This window comes from Amphibalanus amphitrite, unplaced genomic scaffold (assembly GCF_019059575.1).
Source record: "Amphibalanus amphitrite isolate SeventyFive unplaced genomic scaffold, NRLGWU_Aamphi_draft 001212F_arrow, whole genome shotgun sequence".
Classification (NCBI taxonomy): domain Eukaryota; kingdom Metazoa; phylum Arthropoda; class Thecostraca; order Balanomorpha; family Balanidae; genus Amphibalanus; species Amphibalanus amphitrite.
The window spans coordinates 35,965-55,565 of record NW_024882706.1 but is presented as its reverse complement, the minus strand read 5'-3'; the positions used below and the strand labels follow the sequence as shown (position 1 = coordinate 55,565).

Here is a 19,601-nt window from a genome sequence, read left to right as displayed (position 1 = left end):
TGACCTGACCTGTGACCCCTGCTGACACCTCAGTAGTCATACGTCCCCTCCGGTGACAGTGGTCTGTCTGAGTGACCTGGCCTGTGACCCCTGCTGACACCTCAGTAGTCTCCGGTGACGGTGAATGGTCTGGTGATCTGGCCTGTGACCCCTGCTGACATCTCAGTAGTCACATGTCCCCTCCGGCGACAGTGGTCTGTCTGGTGACCTGGCCTGTGACCCCGGCTGACATCTCAGTAGTCAAACATCCCCTCCGGTGATGGTTGACGGTCTGTTGACATGACCTATGACCCCTGCTGACACCTCAGTAGTCATACGTCCCCTCCGGTGACAGTGGTCTGTCTGGTGACCTGACCTGTGACCCTGCTGACACCTCAGTAGTCATACGTCCCCTCCGGTGACAGTGGTCTGTCTGGTGACCTGACCTGTGACCCCTGCTGACACCTCAGTAGTCATACGTCCCCTCCGGTGACAGTGGTCTGTCTGGTGACCTGACCTGTGACCCCTGCTGACATCTCAGTAGTCAAACATCCCCTCCGGTGACAGTTGACGGTGTGGTGACATGACCTATGACCCCTGCTGACACCTCAGTAGTCATACGTCCCCTCCGGTGAAGGTGGTCTGTCTGGTGACCTGACCTGTGACCCTGCTGACACCTCAGTAGGTAGTCATACGTCCCCTCCGGTGACAGTGGTCTGTCTGGTGACCTGGACTGTGACCCCTGCTGACATCTCAGTAGTCAAACATCCCCTCCGGTGACAGTGGTCTGTCTGGTGACATGACCTATGACCCCTGCTGACATCTCAGTAGTCATACGTCCCCTCCGGTGACAGTGGTCTGTCTGGTGACCTGACCTGTGACCCTGCTGACACCTCAGTAGTCTCCGGTGACGGTGGACGGTCTGGCGATCTGACCTGTGACCCATGATGACCTCGCAGTAGTCACACGTCCCCTCCGGTAACAGTGGTCTGTCTGGTGACCTGACCTGTGACCCTGCTGACACCTCAGTAGTCATACGTCCCCTCCGGTGACAGTGGTCGGTCTGGTGACCTGACCTGTGACCCCTGCTGACACCTCAGTAGTCACACGTCCCCTCCGGTGACAGTGGTCTGTCTGGTGACCTGACCTGTGACCCCTGATGACACCTCAGTAGTCATACGTCCCCTCCGGTGACAGTGGTCTGTCTGGTGACATGACCTGTGACCCATGATGACCTCGCAGTAGTCACACGTCCCCTCCGGTAACAGTGGTCTGTCTGGTAACATGACCTGTGACCCCTGCTGACATCTCAGTAGTCATACGTCCCCTCCGGTGACAGTGGTCTGTCTGGTGACCTGACCTGTGACCCTGCTGACACCTCAGTATTCATACGTCCCCTCCGGTGACAGTGGTCTGTCTGGTGACCTGGCCTGTGACCCCTGCTGACATCTCAGTAGTCATACGTCCCCTCCGGTGACAGTGGTCTGTCTGGTGACCTGACCTGTGACCCCTGCTGACATCTCAGTAGTCACACGTCCCCTCCGGTGACAGTGGTCTGTCTGGTGACCTGACCTGTGACCCCTGATGACACCTCAGTAGTCATACGTCCCCTCCGGTGATGGTGGACGGTCTGGTGACATGACCTGTGACCCCTGCTGACACCTCAGTAGTCATACGTCCCCTCCGGTGACAGTGGTCTGTCTGGTGACCTGACCTGTGACCCCTGCTGACACCTCAGTAGTCATACGTCCTCTCCGGTGAAAGTGGTCTGTCTGGTGACCTGACCTGTGACCCCTGATGACACCTCAGTAGTCATACGTCCCCTCCGGTGATGGTGGACGGTCTGGTGACATGACCTGTGACCCCTGCTGACATCTCAGTAGTCATACGTCCCCTCCGGTGACAGTGGTCTGTCTGGTGACCCCTGCTGACATCTCAGTAGTCAAACATCCCCTCCGGTGACAGTGGTCTGTCTGGTGACATGACCTATGACCCCTGCTGACATCTCAGTAGTCATACGTCCCCTCCGGTGACAGTGGTCTGTCTGGTGACCTGACCTGTGACCCTGCTGACACCTCAGTAGTCTCCGGTGACGGTGGACGGTCTGGCGATCTGACCTGTGACCCATGATGACCTCGCAGTAGTCACACGTCCCCTCCGGTAACAGTGGTCTGTCTGGTGACCTGACCTGTGACCCTGCTGACACCTCAGTAGTCATACGTCCCCTCCGGTGACAGTGGTCGGTCTGGTGACCTGACCTGTGACCCCTGCTGACACCTCAGTAGTCATACGTCCCCTCCGGTGATGGTGGACGGTCTGGTGACCTGACCTGTGACCCCTGCTGACACCTCAGTAGTCTCCGGTGACGGTGAACGGTCTGGTGATCTGGCCTGACTCCTGCTGACATCTCAGTAGTCACACGTCCCCTCCGGTGACAGTGGTCTGTCTGGTGACCTGACCTGTGACCCCTGATGACACATCAGTAGTCACACGTCCCCTCCGGTGACAGTGGTCTGTCTGGTGACCTGACCTGTGACCCCTGCTGACATCTCAGTAGTCATACGTCCCCTCCGGTGACAGTGGTCTGCCTGGTAACATGACCTGTGACCCCTGCTGACATCTCAGTAGTCATACGTCCCCTCCGGTGACGGTTGACGGTCTGGTGACATGACCCGTGACCCCTGATGACCTCACGCGTCTTATGACCTCACGCGACCTGGCCTGTAAGTCATCAGTCATTTGAGGTCGCCGGACTGGACACAGTCTCCAGCGAGAATATGGGCTGATAAGAGCCAAACGCAAGCGAAAGGAAAACAATATTTATTTATCATTTGCAGGGCATGCCATTAATGCTCACGACCTCCAGCGCCCGAGATCAGCTTTAACGTCAGACTTGTCCACCTCAATCCGCAAGACTGCAAGCCGCAGTAGAAACGCCACGTCCGCGACGCGACACGCCGTCTTGGCACGCGGTGCAGTCGGCACGGCCGGTACCGCGCACCAACAGAACGTGAACAGAACATAGCAGAGAACAGAACGAGTATGTTCAAGTGCATCACTTTGTCCTACTCAAGCGGACACATCAGCTACCATCGCTGCATGGTGATTGCACGCGCAACGTCTTAGAGGCGAACAGTCCTGAGAGCATGAGTATCAGCGAGCTCAGCTGGGTGCTGAGCGAGTCAGTGACGGCAGCGAGTCAGCGCATCGCTGCCGAAGGCAGCCGCGGAACGCGCTCACACACATTCATCACATAGAGTCCAGCGACCCGCGGCCTCTCTAGCAGTACAGCACGCAGGCCCGGGTCGTGCTCCACCGAACGACTCCAGGCACCCAAGCTCAGCTCACAGTGCGACATCAGTGCCACATCGGAGAGCCTGCGCCGGTCCAGCTCAGCTGAGACGAGTAGCCGAACGTTGCGAAAATGTGCGCCACCACGGCCAGGTGCGGCTTCTTGGTGAGCCGGTAGTTCGGGAGCGCCAGGGTAGACTCCCGCTCCTCCAAATTCAGGTCACCGAGCGCTCGAACAACTTGCCCACGGACACGCTGTTAAGTTTATACGCTCTAGCAGATGAGTGCCGGCGCCGGCGCTGGCGTCCAGCTCGAGTAGCACCGTCTCGTGCGTAGAAAGCAGTTCGCAGATCATCTAGCCGCGCTTGGTTATCACCAGACAGCCGCGCATCAGCATCGGCCGCAGCGTCTCCAGGCGCGGTGAGATCCACGCGCGCAAGCCGGCGGAACGCTCTCGGTGATTATAAGAGCCAACAGTCCGTCATCCCCACCACAGATCAAACTCGTACATGAGCAGTCTACAATAAGCCGACGATATTCACTTCACACTGTGAGAAGTTACTCGATATGAGAAACACGCGCCGCGTCGGCATTCGTCACGAAAATTACCGCGTTTGTGACGAACAGCCAACCGAAAGACGGCGGTACCTTGTGGACAACAGTCAGCAGTCCACCGTATGCAGCTGATAGATATAAGCTATGCAGCCGACTCGGCGGCATTCAGCGGCGCGTTCAGAGACACTGCAGCTGGCCAGCTGGTTCTCCAATAACAGCCACCACCGGCACTTGATATCAGCACATACACATACTGACCAGCTCTTCTCGCACCAACTCTAGGCGCTCAATACCGCGGCACAAGCGATATGTCCGCCCACACTCGTCATTGATCAGGTGGTCCAAAACACTATCTGCCCTGGTGACACTGAGTCAGGTCGGCGCCGCCGTGCCGCCACCAGGCCGTGACCGCCGGCTGCCGGCGGGTGAGCATCAGCAGGCACACAGTGGATCCGGCCAATGAGTCGACTTCGCAGCAGCGCGGCCGTGTCGAGCAGCAGGGCCAGCACTGCGTCGGTGCAGCTCTGGCGCGATGCCACCAGTCGGACGGCGGCGGCGACGCTCCGATCCAGCTGCCGGAACACGGAAGCGGCGTCACGAACATACAGAGAGATAGCAGTGGGTCGGCATTCCGCTAAGATCATACAAGGTAGTAGTAGATGGAAGCAGGTAGTACGGAAAGCAGGCGACAAAATGGAAATTAACTTATTACTTTTCCATGACAAGGAAGCTCTGTCTATAAGTCAAAGACAATCTTGAAACGGATCACGTCGAAAGCAACAGCTGACACCAGGTGTCTATATCGGACTGAAGGAAAACAGCTCCGGGTACCGAGTCGACGGACAGGGGGCAGAATATCAGCATCAGTGTATGTAAAACTTCGTTGTCGGTACCGTTTTAAATGTTCTCCAAGTGTTGGTATAATTGTATTACAACCAATGAAAACGTACCGTATCAGCGGAGAGCAGCCAGGTAGAGGTTGGCCGGTGTTGCCACTCTCAGTCGTCTGAGTGACTGCGGCCGCACACCGACAACCTGCGCTTCCGCACACCGACAGGCTGATGGCGCGTTGGCAAGCTTTGTCGCCTTCTGTAACAAAGAAAAACTCAGCTCAACATAGGGAAACACTTAAGATAACTAAATTGAGTCGGGAGCCCTCGAAATCTGTCTTTTGGCACCAGCCAACCTGGTTATCCCCTGGCTACTGAGAACAGAATAGATGACAGCTGTACAATGACACAAATGATACTAGGTGAAATGACGAAAACTATTAAAGGAAGTTTATGCAGTTTATATATAAACGACACTCTAAAAGGTCTCATAAAGGACATACGCTTTGAAAGTTTGCGATTAGTACACTCGCGTCTGAAATGGGACGGTCAATTTGAATTTGCACCTGTATCCGAGCGAGCACGTTTTCTTCAGCATCAGAAGAGTACGGCGTAGTGCTGCCAGTGGCCGCCGCGAGTGCCAGCCAGCAAACTCTGTAGCCGCAGCTCCACGTGTCCGTCTGCTGCGGAGTCTCGGGCACCACCAGGCGCCAGCTGGTCCACTTGAGATGGGGCTGCGTCGCCTCCATGAGGAGCTGCACTGCCTCTGTGTAGGCTCCGGATGGCCAACAGCCCATGGAGTCGAAGAACAGCACCACTTGACGGCGCCAATCCACTACGAAGAGGACCCAGTGATTGCCAATATTCAGTGGCAACAACCACGTGTTCGCTGTGGCGAACTGCCTCATCGATTCTGTGGTGCAGCGTCGACAGGGTGTCCTGAGAGCACCATACCAGTACACCGACAGTGCCAGCACCTGCGGAGATGATATGGACTCGCAGAACAGATCGATGTCCTCCGCGGTCAGCCAGGGTCTGCGCTTCGGTGGTTGTCCTGTTCGCAGCGGCCGTCCTTTGGGACGCCCTGAGGTGGCGGCTGACGGCGCCCGTCCTTTGGGACGCCCTGCGGTGGCGGCTGACGGCGCTCGTCCGCTGGCTCGCTCAGGGACCGTGGCTGACGGTCCACGCTCTGCTGCGGTGGCGGCTGACGGTGCTCGCTCAGGGACCGTGGCTGACGGTCCACGCTCTGCTGCGGTGGCGGCTGACGGTGCTCGCTCAGGGACCGTGACTGACGGTCCACGCTCTGCTGCGGTGGCGGCTGACGGTGCTCGCTCAGGGACCGTGGCTGACGGTCCACGCTCTGCTGCGGTGGCGGCTGACGGTGCTCGCTCAGGGACCGTGACTGACGGTCCACGCTCTGCTGCGGTGGCGGCTGACGGTGCTCGCTCAGGGACCGATTTGGTCGCCGGGGCTGGGGCCGTCTTGGGGGCCGGTTTCGTCGCTTGGGCAGGGGCCGTCTCGGGGGCCAAGTCCAGCGGTGGCTTAGTACGAGCATACCACGTGGGCTTGTCACTCGTGCGGCGCTTGGCCCAGCATTCCTCCTGGGTTTCAGGATGAAACAGCCCTTCTGCTGCCTTCCTTTTCCGGCCCCTGAGGACAGGCCGGCTCGGGATCAAAGCCGCCTTCATGCGGGCAGCCGTGTCCTTCAGCAGGACTCGCACAAAGTCGCCTGGCTGCAGTCGAGTGCGTCCCTGCAGCATCTGTTTTTTGACGACCTTGAAGTGTGACTCGACTGCCGCGTTGGTCACCACGGCAGCCGAGATCACTTGACTCCAAAGTGGAGTGAGCGGCATGACAGCCCCCAGCAAGTACTCTACCAGGCCAGGGCAGAAGTACTTGTTGGGGACATCGCTGGCTTCCCCGTCCGTCTGCAGGCTGCACTTGACTCCGTTAGTGATGTCCTCGAAGTGACGCCCGAACGCGGTCCGCGCGCGGTAGGTCCTCCGGGCTGGCGCGTCTTCGGCTGCCTCCAGCGGCGCCTCGGTTTCTTGGCGGTCGTCTGTTCCATAGTCTACGCGCGTGACTTCCGGCAGCTCCACGGCGCACTTGCTCCTCGACAGGGCCAGGACACAGAGTCGCTTGTACGTTGTGTCTAGAGTTTGCAGCGAGGTGGCCTGCTGCATGCTGGCGAAGAGCCACATGAAGCCAGGTCTTGCCTCTGCAGCCACTCCTTTGCTCTTCAGGGTGTGCGCGAAACTGTGCAACAGGTGGGCACCGCAGAGACTTACGAGAGTCTTGGGCTGCTTCGTAGGGTCTGTGAGGCTTTGCCAGCAGGCCTCGAGGTACGCTTCGGTTGTGGTCTTGACGATCGCCTCCGACACAGCGTGTATAAGCGCCCAACTGAAGTCCGTGACCACCCTTGGAGGCGTGAGAGGGACCCTGGTCACGAGTTTGTATCCATGGGCCACCTGTGCCAGGAAATGCGCGATAGTGGGCACATTGTGGCTTTCCGCCAGCAGGTGGGCTAGCGGAAAACTCCTGTCGGTGTCAGGGCTCTCGGCGATGAGCGCGTACAAATATGGCCGTTTCTCGCCGACTTGGCGGGTGACAGAGCCCGTGGCATCGAGGTGGAGCGTCCTCGGAGCCAGATGGTATCGCCGGAAGAAGTGCTCCCTGTAGAGGTGTACCACGACCGGTGCCCTCCCGATGAGATGGATGCCACCCTTCACGACTTTACTAGTCAGATCCTCGGCTCGTGATATAGCCATCGTCGCCGCCAGGTCTTCAGTCCAGTTCGTCGAGTGGCGCTCGGCCACCCGACGCTCGTGTGCCGCTTGGCGCAGGATGTGGCGAGGTGGCGCCTCGGTGATATTTCCGTCCGCGAGCTCGCAGTCCGGTGCCTGCATCAGCATATCTTGCGACACACGGTACGCTCCGCGATCTTCCACGCGCTCAGCAGTCTCCCGTCGCCGCTCTCCGCTGAGGTACCGGTGGGCGTGCTGCAGCTGATGCGCCGTGCTCGGCGTGCCGTACGTCGTGCAGCGCACAGTCAGCGGTTCCCCTACCGACGGCGTATGTTGAATTGAGAAAGAGTACGAACTGCACGAGGGGAAGCGACATGTGGCGAAGCAGGTGAAAAACGCAGCACCCCTCTTACGCGACCACAGCTTCTTGATTCGCCGTCGACGGACGGCCAGTACGCATTTCGGCCCGGGAGTGCTTCGGCAGAACGCCGTCGCCAGCGTTGAGGGCCAATCTTTCTTCAGATTACGTCCGACAAATACCTGTTTGACCTCCTTTTCATCGAGCTGAAACGTGAAAGTCGACGGCCCCGCCTCTCGCTGGTCCGGCACTGCCGTCGCAGGACACCCGGGGTCCGCCTCTCGCTGGTCCGGCACTGCCGTCGCAGGACACCCGGGGTCCGCCTCTCGCTGGTCCGGCACTGGCGTCGCAGGACACCCGGGGTCCGCCTCTCGCTGGTCTGGCACTGCCGTCGCAGGACACCCGGGGTCCGCCTCTCGCTGGTCTGGCACTGCCGTCGCAGGACACCCGGGGTCCGCCTCTCGCTGGTTCGGCACTGGCGTCGCAGGACACCCGGGGTCCGCCTCTCGCTGGTCCGGCACTGGCGTCGCGGGACACCCGGGGTCCGCCTCTGTCGTCGCCTGATGGTGACATGTCGTATCGGTATGGGGCCGAGGTCCGGTAGGAACAGGATGCGGAAGTGCACTGATGAGCTCCAGCACATGCCTAGGAGAAGGAAAATGATTCGGTTTTAGGCCATGGTCAAAGGAGAGCAACAGAGGTCGGACAACATCTCCACCCTTTCAAACCACGTCACGTTTTCTGACGATTAAACGGCGGACATATATGGGGGTTCTGGCTCTAGAAGTGGTTTGTGGCGCGCCAGCCTATAATGTCCCACCGACTGTTTACTATGCAAAACTGTGGGTATTCTATCTCTACCGCATTTTTTCCGATAAAAAGCAAAAAAAAAACAAACAAAAACAGTTCATGGTCGGCGGCCCGCGAGGCTCGGCGTGGCTCGCCAGCCTCGCTTCCAACTTGTCCGGTTTATAGAACCGGGATGGGGTTAAAATGCGTCGATATCTTCATAATTGTATTCTTATTTTTTGCAATAGGTGAGCACCAGGAGTTAGGACACTGATTACTTTCGCATTACTGATGGTTGTGGACTTCGTGTGTGTTTTATGCTCTTGTGTCAACATCATCAAAGCTTGTTCTGACCTTTGCCAGTGTTTATCATATCTTAATTCATTAGAAGTTAAACATATCGCACTATAATCGAGAACAACAAGCCATATAATCAGAATGAAGATGGAGAAACCATACAATATAGAACAATGTTGCAACAAAATTAGCACAAGGAGCCAAGGACATATTTAAAGCTTTGCATGATGGCATAGGGTACATGGCCACTTGGTAACATGTGCCATTTCTTATTTGTGCCAGTCAGTTGTGGGGAACGAAAGCGCAAAAAATCCAATACTAATATTCGCCAAGTACATGCGCGGACCTGGTCGGTACTGCAGCTGATTAATGGCGGCGGGAGACGCACTGTCGCTGCTGCTTGGGCCTGCGGATGGCCAAGAGTAGGCATTTCCCGCCCTTGTGGAGGCGTTCCCCTGTACGCGTACCTGCGGCTCGGGAGCCGGTCTGCTTTTGGAGCACCCCTGGTCTGGTAGCGCTGTTCAGGTCGCTAGCCTAATACTGAAACACTAGCATTCTCTCCTCTAACAACATTAACACCTCTTACTCTTTTCCTTGCGCTAGCCTACAAGGCAGCGTCATCTGCCCTCAGTGTGTCCCCCGACAGTCATAATCCGTGTTGTCATTCTGATGTTTTTCTTCTTCTCCCTTTTACTTGCACGTGTTTTTAAATAAACGTCATGACCTGGGTTTATACATTGCATATTATCGGTGCTTTACCCACGGTATGTGCAATCGAGTCAGAATACACACCTTCCTAAATGTCCTCTGGCAAAATCTCGGCGCAGTGCGTCGGCTTTCCGGGACAAAGCCGCTCGCTGTTTGGCGTTCTTCGGCTTCCCATCGCGTCTCTCCAGGACACGCACCCAGAACGACTTCAGCCTTGGTGACAGTCCTTGTCTTGTTGCCTCCCAAATGCCCTGGGAAAAGATTGTGTTTCATTCATTTACAAAGTGAATTATATAATTACACAGGGATCGAGAGAGAGAGAGAGAGAGAGAGAGAGAGAGAGAGAGAGAGAGAGAGAGAGAGAGAGAGAGAGAGAGAGAGAGAGAGAGAGAGAGAGAGAGAGAGAGAGAGAGAGAGAGAGAGAGAGAGAGAGAGAGAGAGAGAGAGAGAGAGAGAGAGAGAGAGAGAGAGAGAGAGAGAGAGAGAGAGAGAGAGAGAGAGAGAGAGAGAGAGAGAGAGAGAGAGAGAGGAGAGAGAGAGAGAGAGAGAGAGAGAGAGAGAGAGAGAGAGAGAGAGAGAGAGAGAGAGAGAGAGAGAGAGAGAGAGAGAGGAGAGAGAGAGAGAGGAGAGAGAGAGAGAGAGAGAGAGAGAGAGAGAGAGAGAGAGAGAGGAGAGAGAGAGAGAGAGAGAGAGAGAGAGAGAGAGAGAGGAGAGAGAGAGAGAGAGGAGAGAGAGAGAGAGAGAGAGAGAGAGAGAGAGAGAGAGAGAGAGAGAGAGAGAGAGAGAGAGAGAGAGAGAGAGAGAGAGAGAGAGAGAGAGAGAGAGAGAGAGAGAGAGGAGAGAGAGAGAGAGAGAGAGAGAGAGAGAGAGAGAGAGAGAGAGAGAGAGAGGAGAGAGAGAGAGAGAGAGAGAGAGAGAGAGAGAGAGAGAGAGAGAGAGAGAGAGAGAGAGAGAGAGAGAGAGAGAGAGAGAGAGAGAGAGAGAGAGAGAGGAGAGAGAGAGAGAGAGAGAGAGAGAGAGAGAGAGAGAGAGAGAGAGAGAGAGAGAGAGAGAGAGAGAGAGAGAGAGAGAGAGAGAGGCAGTGGACAGGGAGAAGAGACAGGGAGAAGAAATGAAGGACAGACGGACATGATCTGTTGCTTTATCAATCACACAAGTATATGCAAAATGGGTGGCTTAACTTTGACAGCTTGAGCACTTTTGTGTTTCTGTTTGTTTGGCACTTATGACCATGTTATGACGACATACAGCATTGTAAGGTGAGGTTATAATGAGGGCGGCGGCAACGGCCGGAAAACAGTTTATTCATTCCTTTAGGCCCGAGAGCTTTGTGTAAAAACATCATGTTTAACACAATTAGCTGTTCCTTGCAAACATTGTTTTACGATAGGCTGCAGGGTTTACAGGTCCGTTTACGAAGCAGTAATGCAAATTCACCAATATAAATAAATACAGAAGACACCATAACAACGTAAGACAGTCGGTACATACCTGGTAGCTTATGCGGCGCCGCTGTTCCGGCGTCAGCGCTGGAAGGCCCGTCCGGTCAGTCGGCACACGCAGCTCGGTCTCCGAACCGTCCCCGCCGGCTGACACACCGCACACCCGTCCCGACACCGTGCCAGTGCCGTCAGCGCAAGGCGGCGGCTCGACAGTCGCGGTAGCTCCGGCGCAGGCCTGCACCGGAGCTACCACGTCAGCGTTCACTGATCGCGGCACAGACTTGCGGTCACAGGCTGATTCGACGTCCGGGGTGCGTCTCTTCGGCGTCACCGGCGATCTCGGAGGGCCAGATATCTCCTTCGCGCGGCCTCGCTGGCTGACGAGATTGCTCGGCGCTGCGGCAGACCGGGTGCAATTCACTTCCGCAGCCCGTTGTGGCGGTGATGAGCGGCTCGTCTTCAACTCACCAGCCTTCGTCACGTCATTCTCCACAACCCAGATGAGTCTGCCGGTCCCGGAGACGGCGCCGCAGTCACCATCCTCAATCACCTCGATTAGCTCCGTGAAGGCGACGCCGCCGCCTGCAGACGCCTCCTCATCAGACACCTGGGACGAGCAGTCCGTCTCCGTGTAGATGTCGATCAGCGGCGAGCCGACGCCGTCCAGTGTGCCGCCCACAGCTCAGACAGCACGCAGTCGGGGATGTCCGCCGGTACGGCGGTGCCGCCGTTTGAGGACGAGGACGCCACGGCCAGCGGCGGCGGCGGCGGCGGCGGCGCCTCTTCACCGGCAGACCACGACATCGCCCCGACAATGTGTAATTCCCGACAGGAGGTGCATCGGTGGCCAACGAGGTAGGTCGACTAAGTACGACCACGCAGCCGGACTCCGGAGAGGCGCCCGATCACCCGGGAAGCAGCATGCCGTCTATCAGCCGCACCTGAGAAAGAGAAAGCCGTCAGTTTTCAGAGCTACACATATCGGGATACTCCAAGCTACTCGTATATGTCACCAGACAGTCCACTGTCACCGGAGGGGACGTATGACTACTGAGGTGTCAGCAGGGGTCACATCACAGGTCATGTCACCAGACCGTCCACCATCACCGGAGGGGACGTATGACTACTGAGGTGTCATCAGGGGTCACAGGTCAGGTCACCAGACAGACCACTGTCACCGGAGGGGACGTGTGACTACTGAGATGTCAGCAGGGGTCACAGGCCAGATCACCAGACCGTCCACCGTCACCGGAGACTACTGAGGTGTCAGCAGGGTCACAGGTCAGGTCACCAGAAAGACCACTGTCACCGGAGGGGACGTATGACTACTGAGATGTCAGCAGGGGTCACAGGTCAGGTCACCAGACAGACCACTGTCACCGGAGGGGACGTATGACTACTGAGGTGTCAGCAGGGGTCACAGGTCAGATCACCAGACCGTTCACCGTCACCGGAGACTACTGAGGTGTCAGCAGGGTCACAGGTCAGGTCACCAGACAGTCCACTGTCACCGGAGGGGACGTATGACTACTGAGGTGTCAGCAGGGGTCACAGGTCAGGTCACCAGACAGACCACTGTCACCGGAGGGGACGTATGACTACTGAGGTGTCAGCAGGGGTCACAGGTCAGGTCACCAGACCGTCCACCGTCACCGGAGACTACTGAGGTGTCAGCAGGGGTCACAGGTCAGGTCACCAGACCGTTCACCGTCACCGGAGACTACTGAGGTGTCAGCAGGGTCACAGGTCAGGTCACCAGACAGTCCACTGTCACCGGAGGGGACGTATGACTACTGAGGTGTCAGCAGGGGTCACAGGTCAGGTCACCAGACAGACCACTGTCACCGGAGGGGACGTATGACTACTGAGGTGTCAGCAGGGGTCACAGGTCAGGTCACCAGACCGTCCACCGTCACCGGAGACTACTGAGGTGTCAGCAGGGGTCACAGGTCAGGTCACCAGACCGTTCACCGTCACCGGAGACTACTGAGGTGTCAGCAGGGGTCACAGGTCAGGTCACCAGACAGACCACTGTCACCGGAGGGGACGTATGACTACTGAGGTGTCAGCAGGGTCACAGGTCAGGTCACCAGACAGTCCACTGTCACCGGAGGGGACGTATGACTACTGAGGTGTCAGCAGGGTCACAGGTCAGGTCACCAGACAGACCACTGTCACCGGAGGGGACGTATGACTACTGAGGTGTCAGCAGGGTCACAGGTCAGGTCACCAGACAGACCACTGTTACCGGAGGGGACGTATGACTACTGAGGTGTCAGCAGGGGTCACAGGTCAGATCACCAGACCGTTCACCGTCACCGGAGACTACTGAGGTGTCAGCAGGGTCACAGGTCAGGTCACCAGACAGACCACTGTCACCGGAGGGGACATGTGACTACTGAGATGTCAGCAGGGGTCACAGGTCAGGTCACCAGACAGACCACCGTCACCGGAGGGGACGTGTGACTACTGCGAGGTCATCATGGGTCACAGGTCAGATTACCATACCGTCCACCGTCACCGGAGACTACTGAGGTGTCAGCAGGGTCACAGGTCAGGTCACCAGACAGACCACTGTCACCAGAGGGGACGTATGACTACTGAGGTGTCAGCAGGGGTCACAGGTCAGGTCACCAGACAGACCACTGTCACCGGAGGGGACGTATGACTACTGAGGTGTCAGGAGGGGTCACAGGTCAGGTCACCAAACAGACCACTGTCACCGGAGGGGACGTATGACTACTGAGGTGTCAGCAGGGTCACAGGTCAGGTCACCAGACAGTCCACTGTCACCGGAGGGGACGTATGACTACTGAGGTGTCAGCAGGGTCACAGGTCAGGTCACCAGACAGACCACTGTCACCGGAGGGGACGTATGACTACTGAGGTGTCAGCAGGGTCACAGGTCAGGTCACCAGACAGACCACTGTTACCGGAGGGGACGTATGACTACTGAGGTGTCAGCAGGGGTCACAGGTCAGGTCACCAGACCGTCAACCGTCACCGGAGGGGACGTATGACCACTGAGATGTCATCAGGGGTCACAGGTCAGGTCACCAGACAGACCACTGTCACCGGAGGGGACATGTGACTACTGAGATGTCAGCAGGGGTCACAGGTCAGGTCACCAGACAGACCACCGTCACCGGAGGGGACGTGTGACTACTGCGAGGTCATCATGGGTCACAGGTCAGATTACCATACCGTCCACCGTCACCGGAGACTACTGAGGTGTCAGCAGGGTCACAGGTCAGGTCACCAAACAGACCACTGTCACCGGAGGGGACGTATGACTACTGAGGTGTCAGCAGGGGTCACAGGTCATGTCACCAGACCGTCCACCATCACCGCAGGGGGCGTATGACTACTGAGGTGTCATCAGGGGTCACAGGTCAGGTCACCAGACAGACCACTGTCACCGGAGGGGACGTGTGACTACTGAAATGTCAGCAGGGGTCACAGGTCAGGTCACCAGACAGACCACTGTTACCGGAGGGGACGTATGACTACTGAGGTGTCAGCAGGGCTCACAGGTCAGGTCACCAGACAGTCCACCGTCATGAGAGGGGACGTCTGACCTCTGCTGTCCTCTCAGCAATCACCTGTCCCCTCTGGAGATGATGGTTCACCTGTCTGGTGAAATCACCAGACCCTCCACCATCTCGAGAAGAGGCACGCTGACAGGTCACGAAATCTCACCGATGTAAGGTGGCCTCACTAGACTTCAGAGGTGTTGTGGGATGCACACTGAGATGGTGTGGGGCCTCTCAGCACCTTTTGTCTCAGACTTGGGAGAGGCTTTGTATGTAGACTAATTATCCTTGTGGTGACATGACCATTAAAAGTCAGTCACATTAGTGGTCTGTTCCTTAGCCAGCTGTAAGCTGATGTGGTAACCTTGAACCCAGCTGTCCAGTATGTGCTGTGTGTCATAGGTGCTCACATAGAAGTGTCTGGGGTGCAGTGCATAGCTTTGTAGTGCCTGTAAGTCATGTGTCTCACATGACTGTGCTCCACACCAGCAGTGGCAAGTGACAATTGTTGTTTTCTGCTCTCAACACATCCTCAGCCTTGTCATAAAAAGAGAGGTAGGTACCTAGAACATAATTTATCTTCCTTCAAAATACATAATGACATTTTAAACACACAGATACTCAAGCTAGGGCAATGCTATCAGAAATACCAGAAGTTATAAGAGGTTATACAGTGATACCCTTTGCACAGAAGTCATTTGTACGGCACCGCAAAGTGTGTAGATCGTCCTTGCTGTTGTCACGAGTCAACGTAACATTCTGAACCACAATCTATTATCTGTCGGAGAGGCCAACGTCACCTAACGTTTTCATTGTACCGTAAAATGGGGTGTTAAGGGACAGTGGGGTGTTAAGGGACAGTTGCATGGGAAAAACTTTGAGTCATATTAACTTCCTAATTTGAGAAGGTTCAATAAAAACTTCAGTGTGGTAGTTGACACTGTTTTGCTCTTGACCATAGGACAAAATGGTATGGTTTTTCATGCAAGTGATTTGGTTCAAAAATGGATTTGAAAATCATGCTACATTTTCACAAAATTGAAACATCTCCAAAACTCTGTGTGTACCACATAAACTGGTGGGTGTACAGGGAAAATGAATGCATAGGTGTATTGTCACATGTATTGCACATGTTTCCTGAAAAGCTTGTGCAAATCCACCCATTCATTCATCATGCTCTTCCTCTGTTCCGGATACATGCATATTTTGAGGTGGATGTGGGGTGCTAAGGGACAGGGAAGAAAAAATAGAAAATAATATCTAAATATAATTTAATTAAGTTTTCTTTCAGTAGGCATGGAAAACACCAAATTCCACATAAAATGCTGGCAAGTTCATGCTTTTATCTCTAACACATCTTAAGTTATGTAACAAAACATCTCAACACTCTCTTTTACAATGATGGGTCAATGGAGACTGATGTAGGTAAATGTGATGTCATCATAAAAAGGCTAAAACAAAGAGGGCAACATAATGACAAGTGACTAGCTTCAACATGGGTTTTAATTGATGACAGAAGATTACTTTTTGGTTCTGTTTACTGTATAATTAGCACATTTTCCACAAACGTAAACTGCATTACACGTAATTGGCTAAAAAGGTCATTAGTGGTGAATGAACCTGACTTGTTTTGTGACAGAATATGCAAAACATTTCAATAAATAAATTGTGTGCCCTTCCACACCCCAATTGTGGGCATTTGATGACCATTTCTTGGAATAATATAGGTGTCCCTTAACACCCCACATTGGGGTGCTAAGGGACAGTGATGAAAAATAATAAAAAATAATATGCAGGTATAAATCTTAAAAACTTTAATGTGGCAGGCATGTAAAGCACCAAATTCCACATAAAACGCTGACAATTTGATGCTTCTATCTCCAACCCTTCTTGAGTTATATAACAAAACACCTCGAAACTGTCCCTTAACACCCCGTTTTACGGTAGTTAATTCAATCTGATTAGTGTCACGCCATCTCATAAAACACTTACTCTTCACATTTGGTTGGGTTAGGTTAGGTTTTTTAGGTTATTTCCGCCACATGTGAGTATCATTTTTGGATTCCGGATGTCAAATAATGTAAGGAAGTGCAAATTTTATCTTCGAACAGCAGACCGTACTAATTCTCCACATTTACCGACTTGTTAACCTCTGGAAGTCTTCCTGCTGATGTTGTCACTGCTCCAGATCTGCAGTCTTTCAAACGAGGCCTAACAGATGCCATTCCGGACAAACTTGTTGAATATGTTTAGATGTACCTAAGTAAATTGTTATATTGTTGTGATAATCTCCTGTGAAAAAATGATGTTTCAAACCATGTACTCCTCAATGGTGGCACAACATTCCAGTTCAATGTATGGCAAGACTGCAATGGTGTACTGTACAGCATATGCATAACTGGCGCGCCTTGTGATGCAGGGTACCTCCCATCCTCAACCATCCTGTGAGCCAATTTGAATTCTGTACTGACTGTTGTAGTGGATGGAACCCGACAAGGTGAGTTGACAAGGTGAGACAGACTATGAGCAGTGTCTCAAGTAAATACTTGCCATTTCTACCGACTACCTTATAGCAGACTCACTATTGCAACTCTGCCATGCGAATCCAACTTGCATCTAGCTGTGGAATACTTGGCGCAACTCTCTGTCATTCACCGTTTCCTTACTTCTCGATCTGATGGAAGGAGGATATGAAACAGGAGAGTCTAACAGGTGAGCATCAGCACATCATCAGACATGTGCTTACCAGATTATTTGAGCAAATAGACCTTCGATTATTCGATTAAAACCAGCACAATATCACACCACGATATTCACACAGAAATATTGTTTGCGCCAATTTGGTCTGCCATGCGTCATAAAGCCAATCATTTGATTCTTATTTTTGATCTTTGATTTCTCAGTTTTTTAGGCTTGCCGCGCTTAGATTTTATCACCATCGTGATCAGGAGATTTTAATCTATCGCTGGGATAAATTTCAATAGATTCCTAGGGGTCCGCACATAAATTTTATTTTGTAAAAGGCAACCACGCATAATTTGGTAATGTCATATCTCAGCTCGTAGGGCGTGCCGCGCCTAGATATTAACACCATTGTGATCAGAAGATGAAAATATATAGTAGAAATGAGTTTCAAAAAATTCCTAGGGGTCCGCATACAATGTATTTTTGATAATGGGCAACGGTGCGTGACCTTTGACCTCTTATGACTCCGTTCGTAGGTCGTGCCGCGCTTATTTATAATCAACATCGTAATCAGAAGATTTTATTGTATCAGTGGACCAATTTGCAAGAGATTCCTAGGGGTCCGCTGATAGTTTTTATCATTTTTTTCCACGCGAATACGAATTTGACGCCAAATCAGGGCCTCCTCTAACATACCCACTGGGTGGGCAAATGCCCACCCAGTCGCCACAATTGCCCACCCAGTGGCGTCGATTTGCCCACCCAGAAGCAAATGCAAAAATAGGGGAGAGTGGGGTGGGTTGTATCAGTTTTTACTCAGAGACCCATAACCTCGTAACTATCCGTGATAAACTCATTATTTCCATACTATCTCCTTCCTTGATTCTTCTGCTTTTTTTGTGCGAAGTAACTTTTCCTCTACCTCTACCAGTTTTTCTTCTACGGTCTGCCGAATAGAACAATGTTTTTGATACAACTTGCCCCATGGCTTGGGTGAGTTGTATCACATGGTGCGGTAATTTGTATCACTATTTCACGTTTCAGGGAGTGTGCTTGCTACTGGTTTTGAACATAACAACAACATTAAATGGGGTTAATACCATGTATATGCTCAAAGGCTTCACTTTTATTAGACCAAACCATGGGTCAATCCGAACGAAACATCGAAACGAACGAAACATCAACAGACGACGCAAAAGTGGCCCGTAAAGAGCAAAGAAGCCAACACATTGTGCCGAAATGGAACGAGTATTGACTAGCTACCTACAAACGCGAGCCAGGGCTTAGCTTTCGCGATCAAAAGCAACATACCCTGACCCATGCATACATACATACATACATGTTACAACATACCCCACCCGGCTCTGATACAACATGTACCTCGCCGCCATCTTGGAAAAAACATCCTCGTGCTCAAAAACAGCGGACAGCTGGAGAAATCCATGTTCACTCACGCAGCCTTAGAACCTACCCTCACCACCGCTACGGAGATCTTTCAAATTCGTGCACATCTAAATGCCGAAAACACACGTCTTCTTGCAACTTAATTTTTTAGAATGACATTAAAAAAACATAAAATCGGCTCTCACCTCGAGACGCGTCCACCCAGCCACACGACAGAACAGGGAAAGATGACGCCCGGAAAACCTCGTCGGCTGGTCGTGTCACGAGCGCCATCCATTGGATAAGTTTGACACAATTAGCCCTGATACAACTTGGACATGATACAACTCTCCCCGCTCTCCCCTAAAGGTCCGGCCGGACGTCCGGTACTGCCTTTCCGGTCTTAAGCAAACTGGATGCTGTTTGAAGGTCAAAAAAGTTTTCTGGTTGCTCGATATTCAGGAGCGTAGCCAGGATTTCCTCAAGGAGGGGGCTAAACGCACAAGGGCGCAAGATAACCCCCTCAAAATCCAAAAAGCCATCGGGTTGCATCCAATATTTTTTTGGATGGGGCCCAAATAAATGGAAAAAATATTCATTAACAAACAATGTTAGAACTGAGGGGGTAAGCAGTATATGGGGCCCTGTTAGACAGGCCCACGAATAGCTTCATGAGTCGCCAGCCGGTTCTGATGGCGGTCTGAGGACCCGTAGGTCGGATGAGGGTTCTTCAGACCGTCACAGGCCCCTATAGCCCATGAGAGCCTCGTAAGTCGTCTGAGGGTCATATAAGCCGTCTAGGGCCACTCAGACCGACAAAGGCCCCTTGCACTTGCAGAGGCCCAGTCAGGCCGACGTAGGGCCCTCTCAGACAAACTAAGGGCCCGTTCAGGTCATTTGAGGGCCTCCTCAAACCGATAAGGGCCCCTCAGATCGACAGTGGATCCGATCCGAGCTCCCTCAAACCGATATAGGGTCAGACCAACAGTCGGAACGCATTGATTCTG

The 19,601-nt window shown here is 53.7% G+C and overlaps 2 protein-coding genes across 11 annotated transcripts in view; one reads left to right on the top strand and one right to left on the bottom strand.

Moving 5' to 3' along the window:
* Positions 1–19,601, top strand: part of LOC122371165 (organic cation transporter protein-like) — a 71,938-nt gene that overhangs the window by 32,392 nt on the left and 19,945 nt on the right. The window lies entirely within an intron of this gene.
* On the bottom strand, positions 2,784–17,857 carry LOC122371164. 10 transcript variants are annotated; one of them, XR_006254671.1, is made up of 5 exons: positions 17,273–17,857; positions 11,043–11,934; positions 9,636–9,802; positions 4,776–4,914; positions 2,784–4,397 (listed from the first exon to the last, which is right to left on the bottom strand). XR_006254671.1 is itself a non-coding variant. In XM_043347298.1 (3 exons), the coding sequence occupies exons 1-2, from the start codon at positions 7,565–7,567 to the stop codon at positions 4,780–4,782; spliced, it is 2,481 nt and encodes an 826-aa protein (XP_043203233.1). In that variant the 5' UTR covers positions 7,568–8,658; the 3' UTR covers positions 2,784–4,397; positions 4,776–4,779. The 10 variants fall into 10 exon arrangements, 1 of the variants encoding a protein (XP_043203233.1); XR_006254678.1 differs by lacking the exon at positions 17,273–17,857 and adding an exon at positions 17,237–17,254; XR_006254672.1 differs by lacking the exon at positions 17,273–17,857 and adding an exon at positions 17,109–17,229.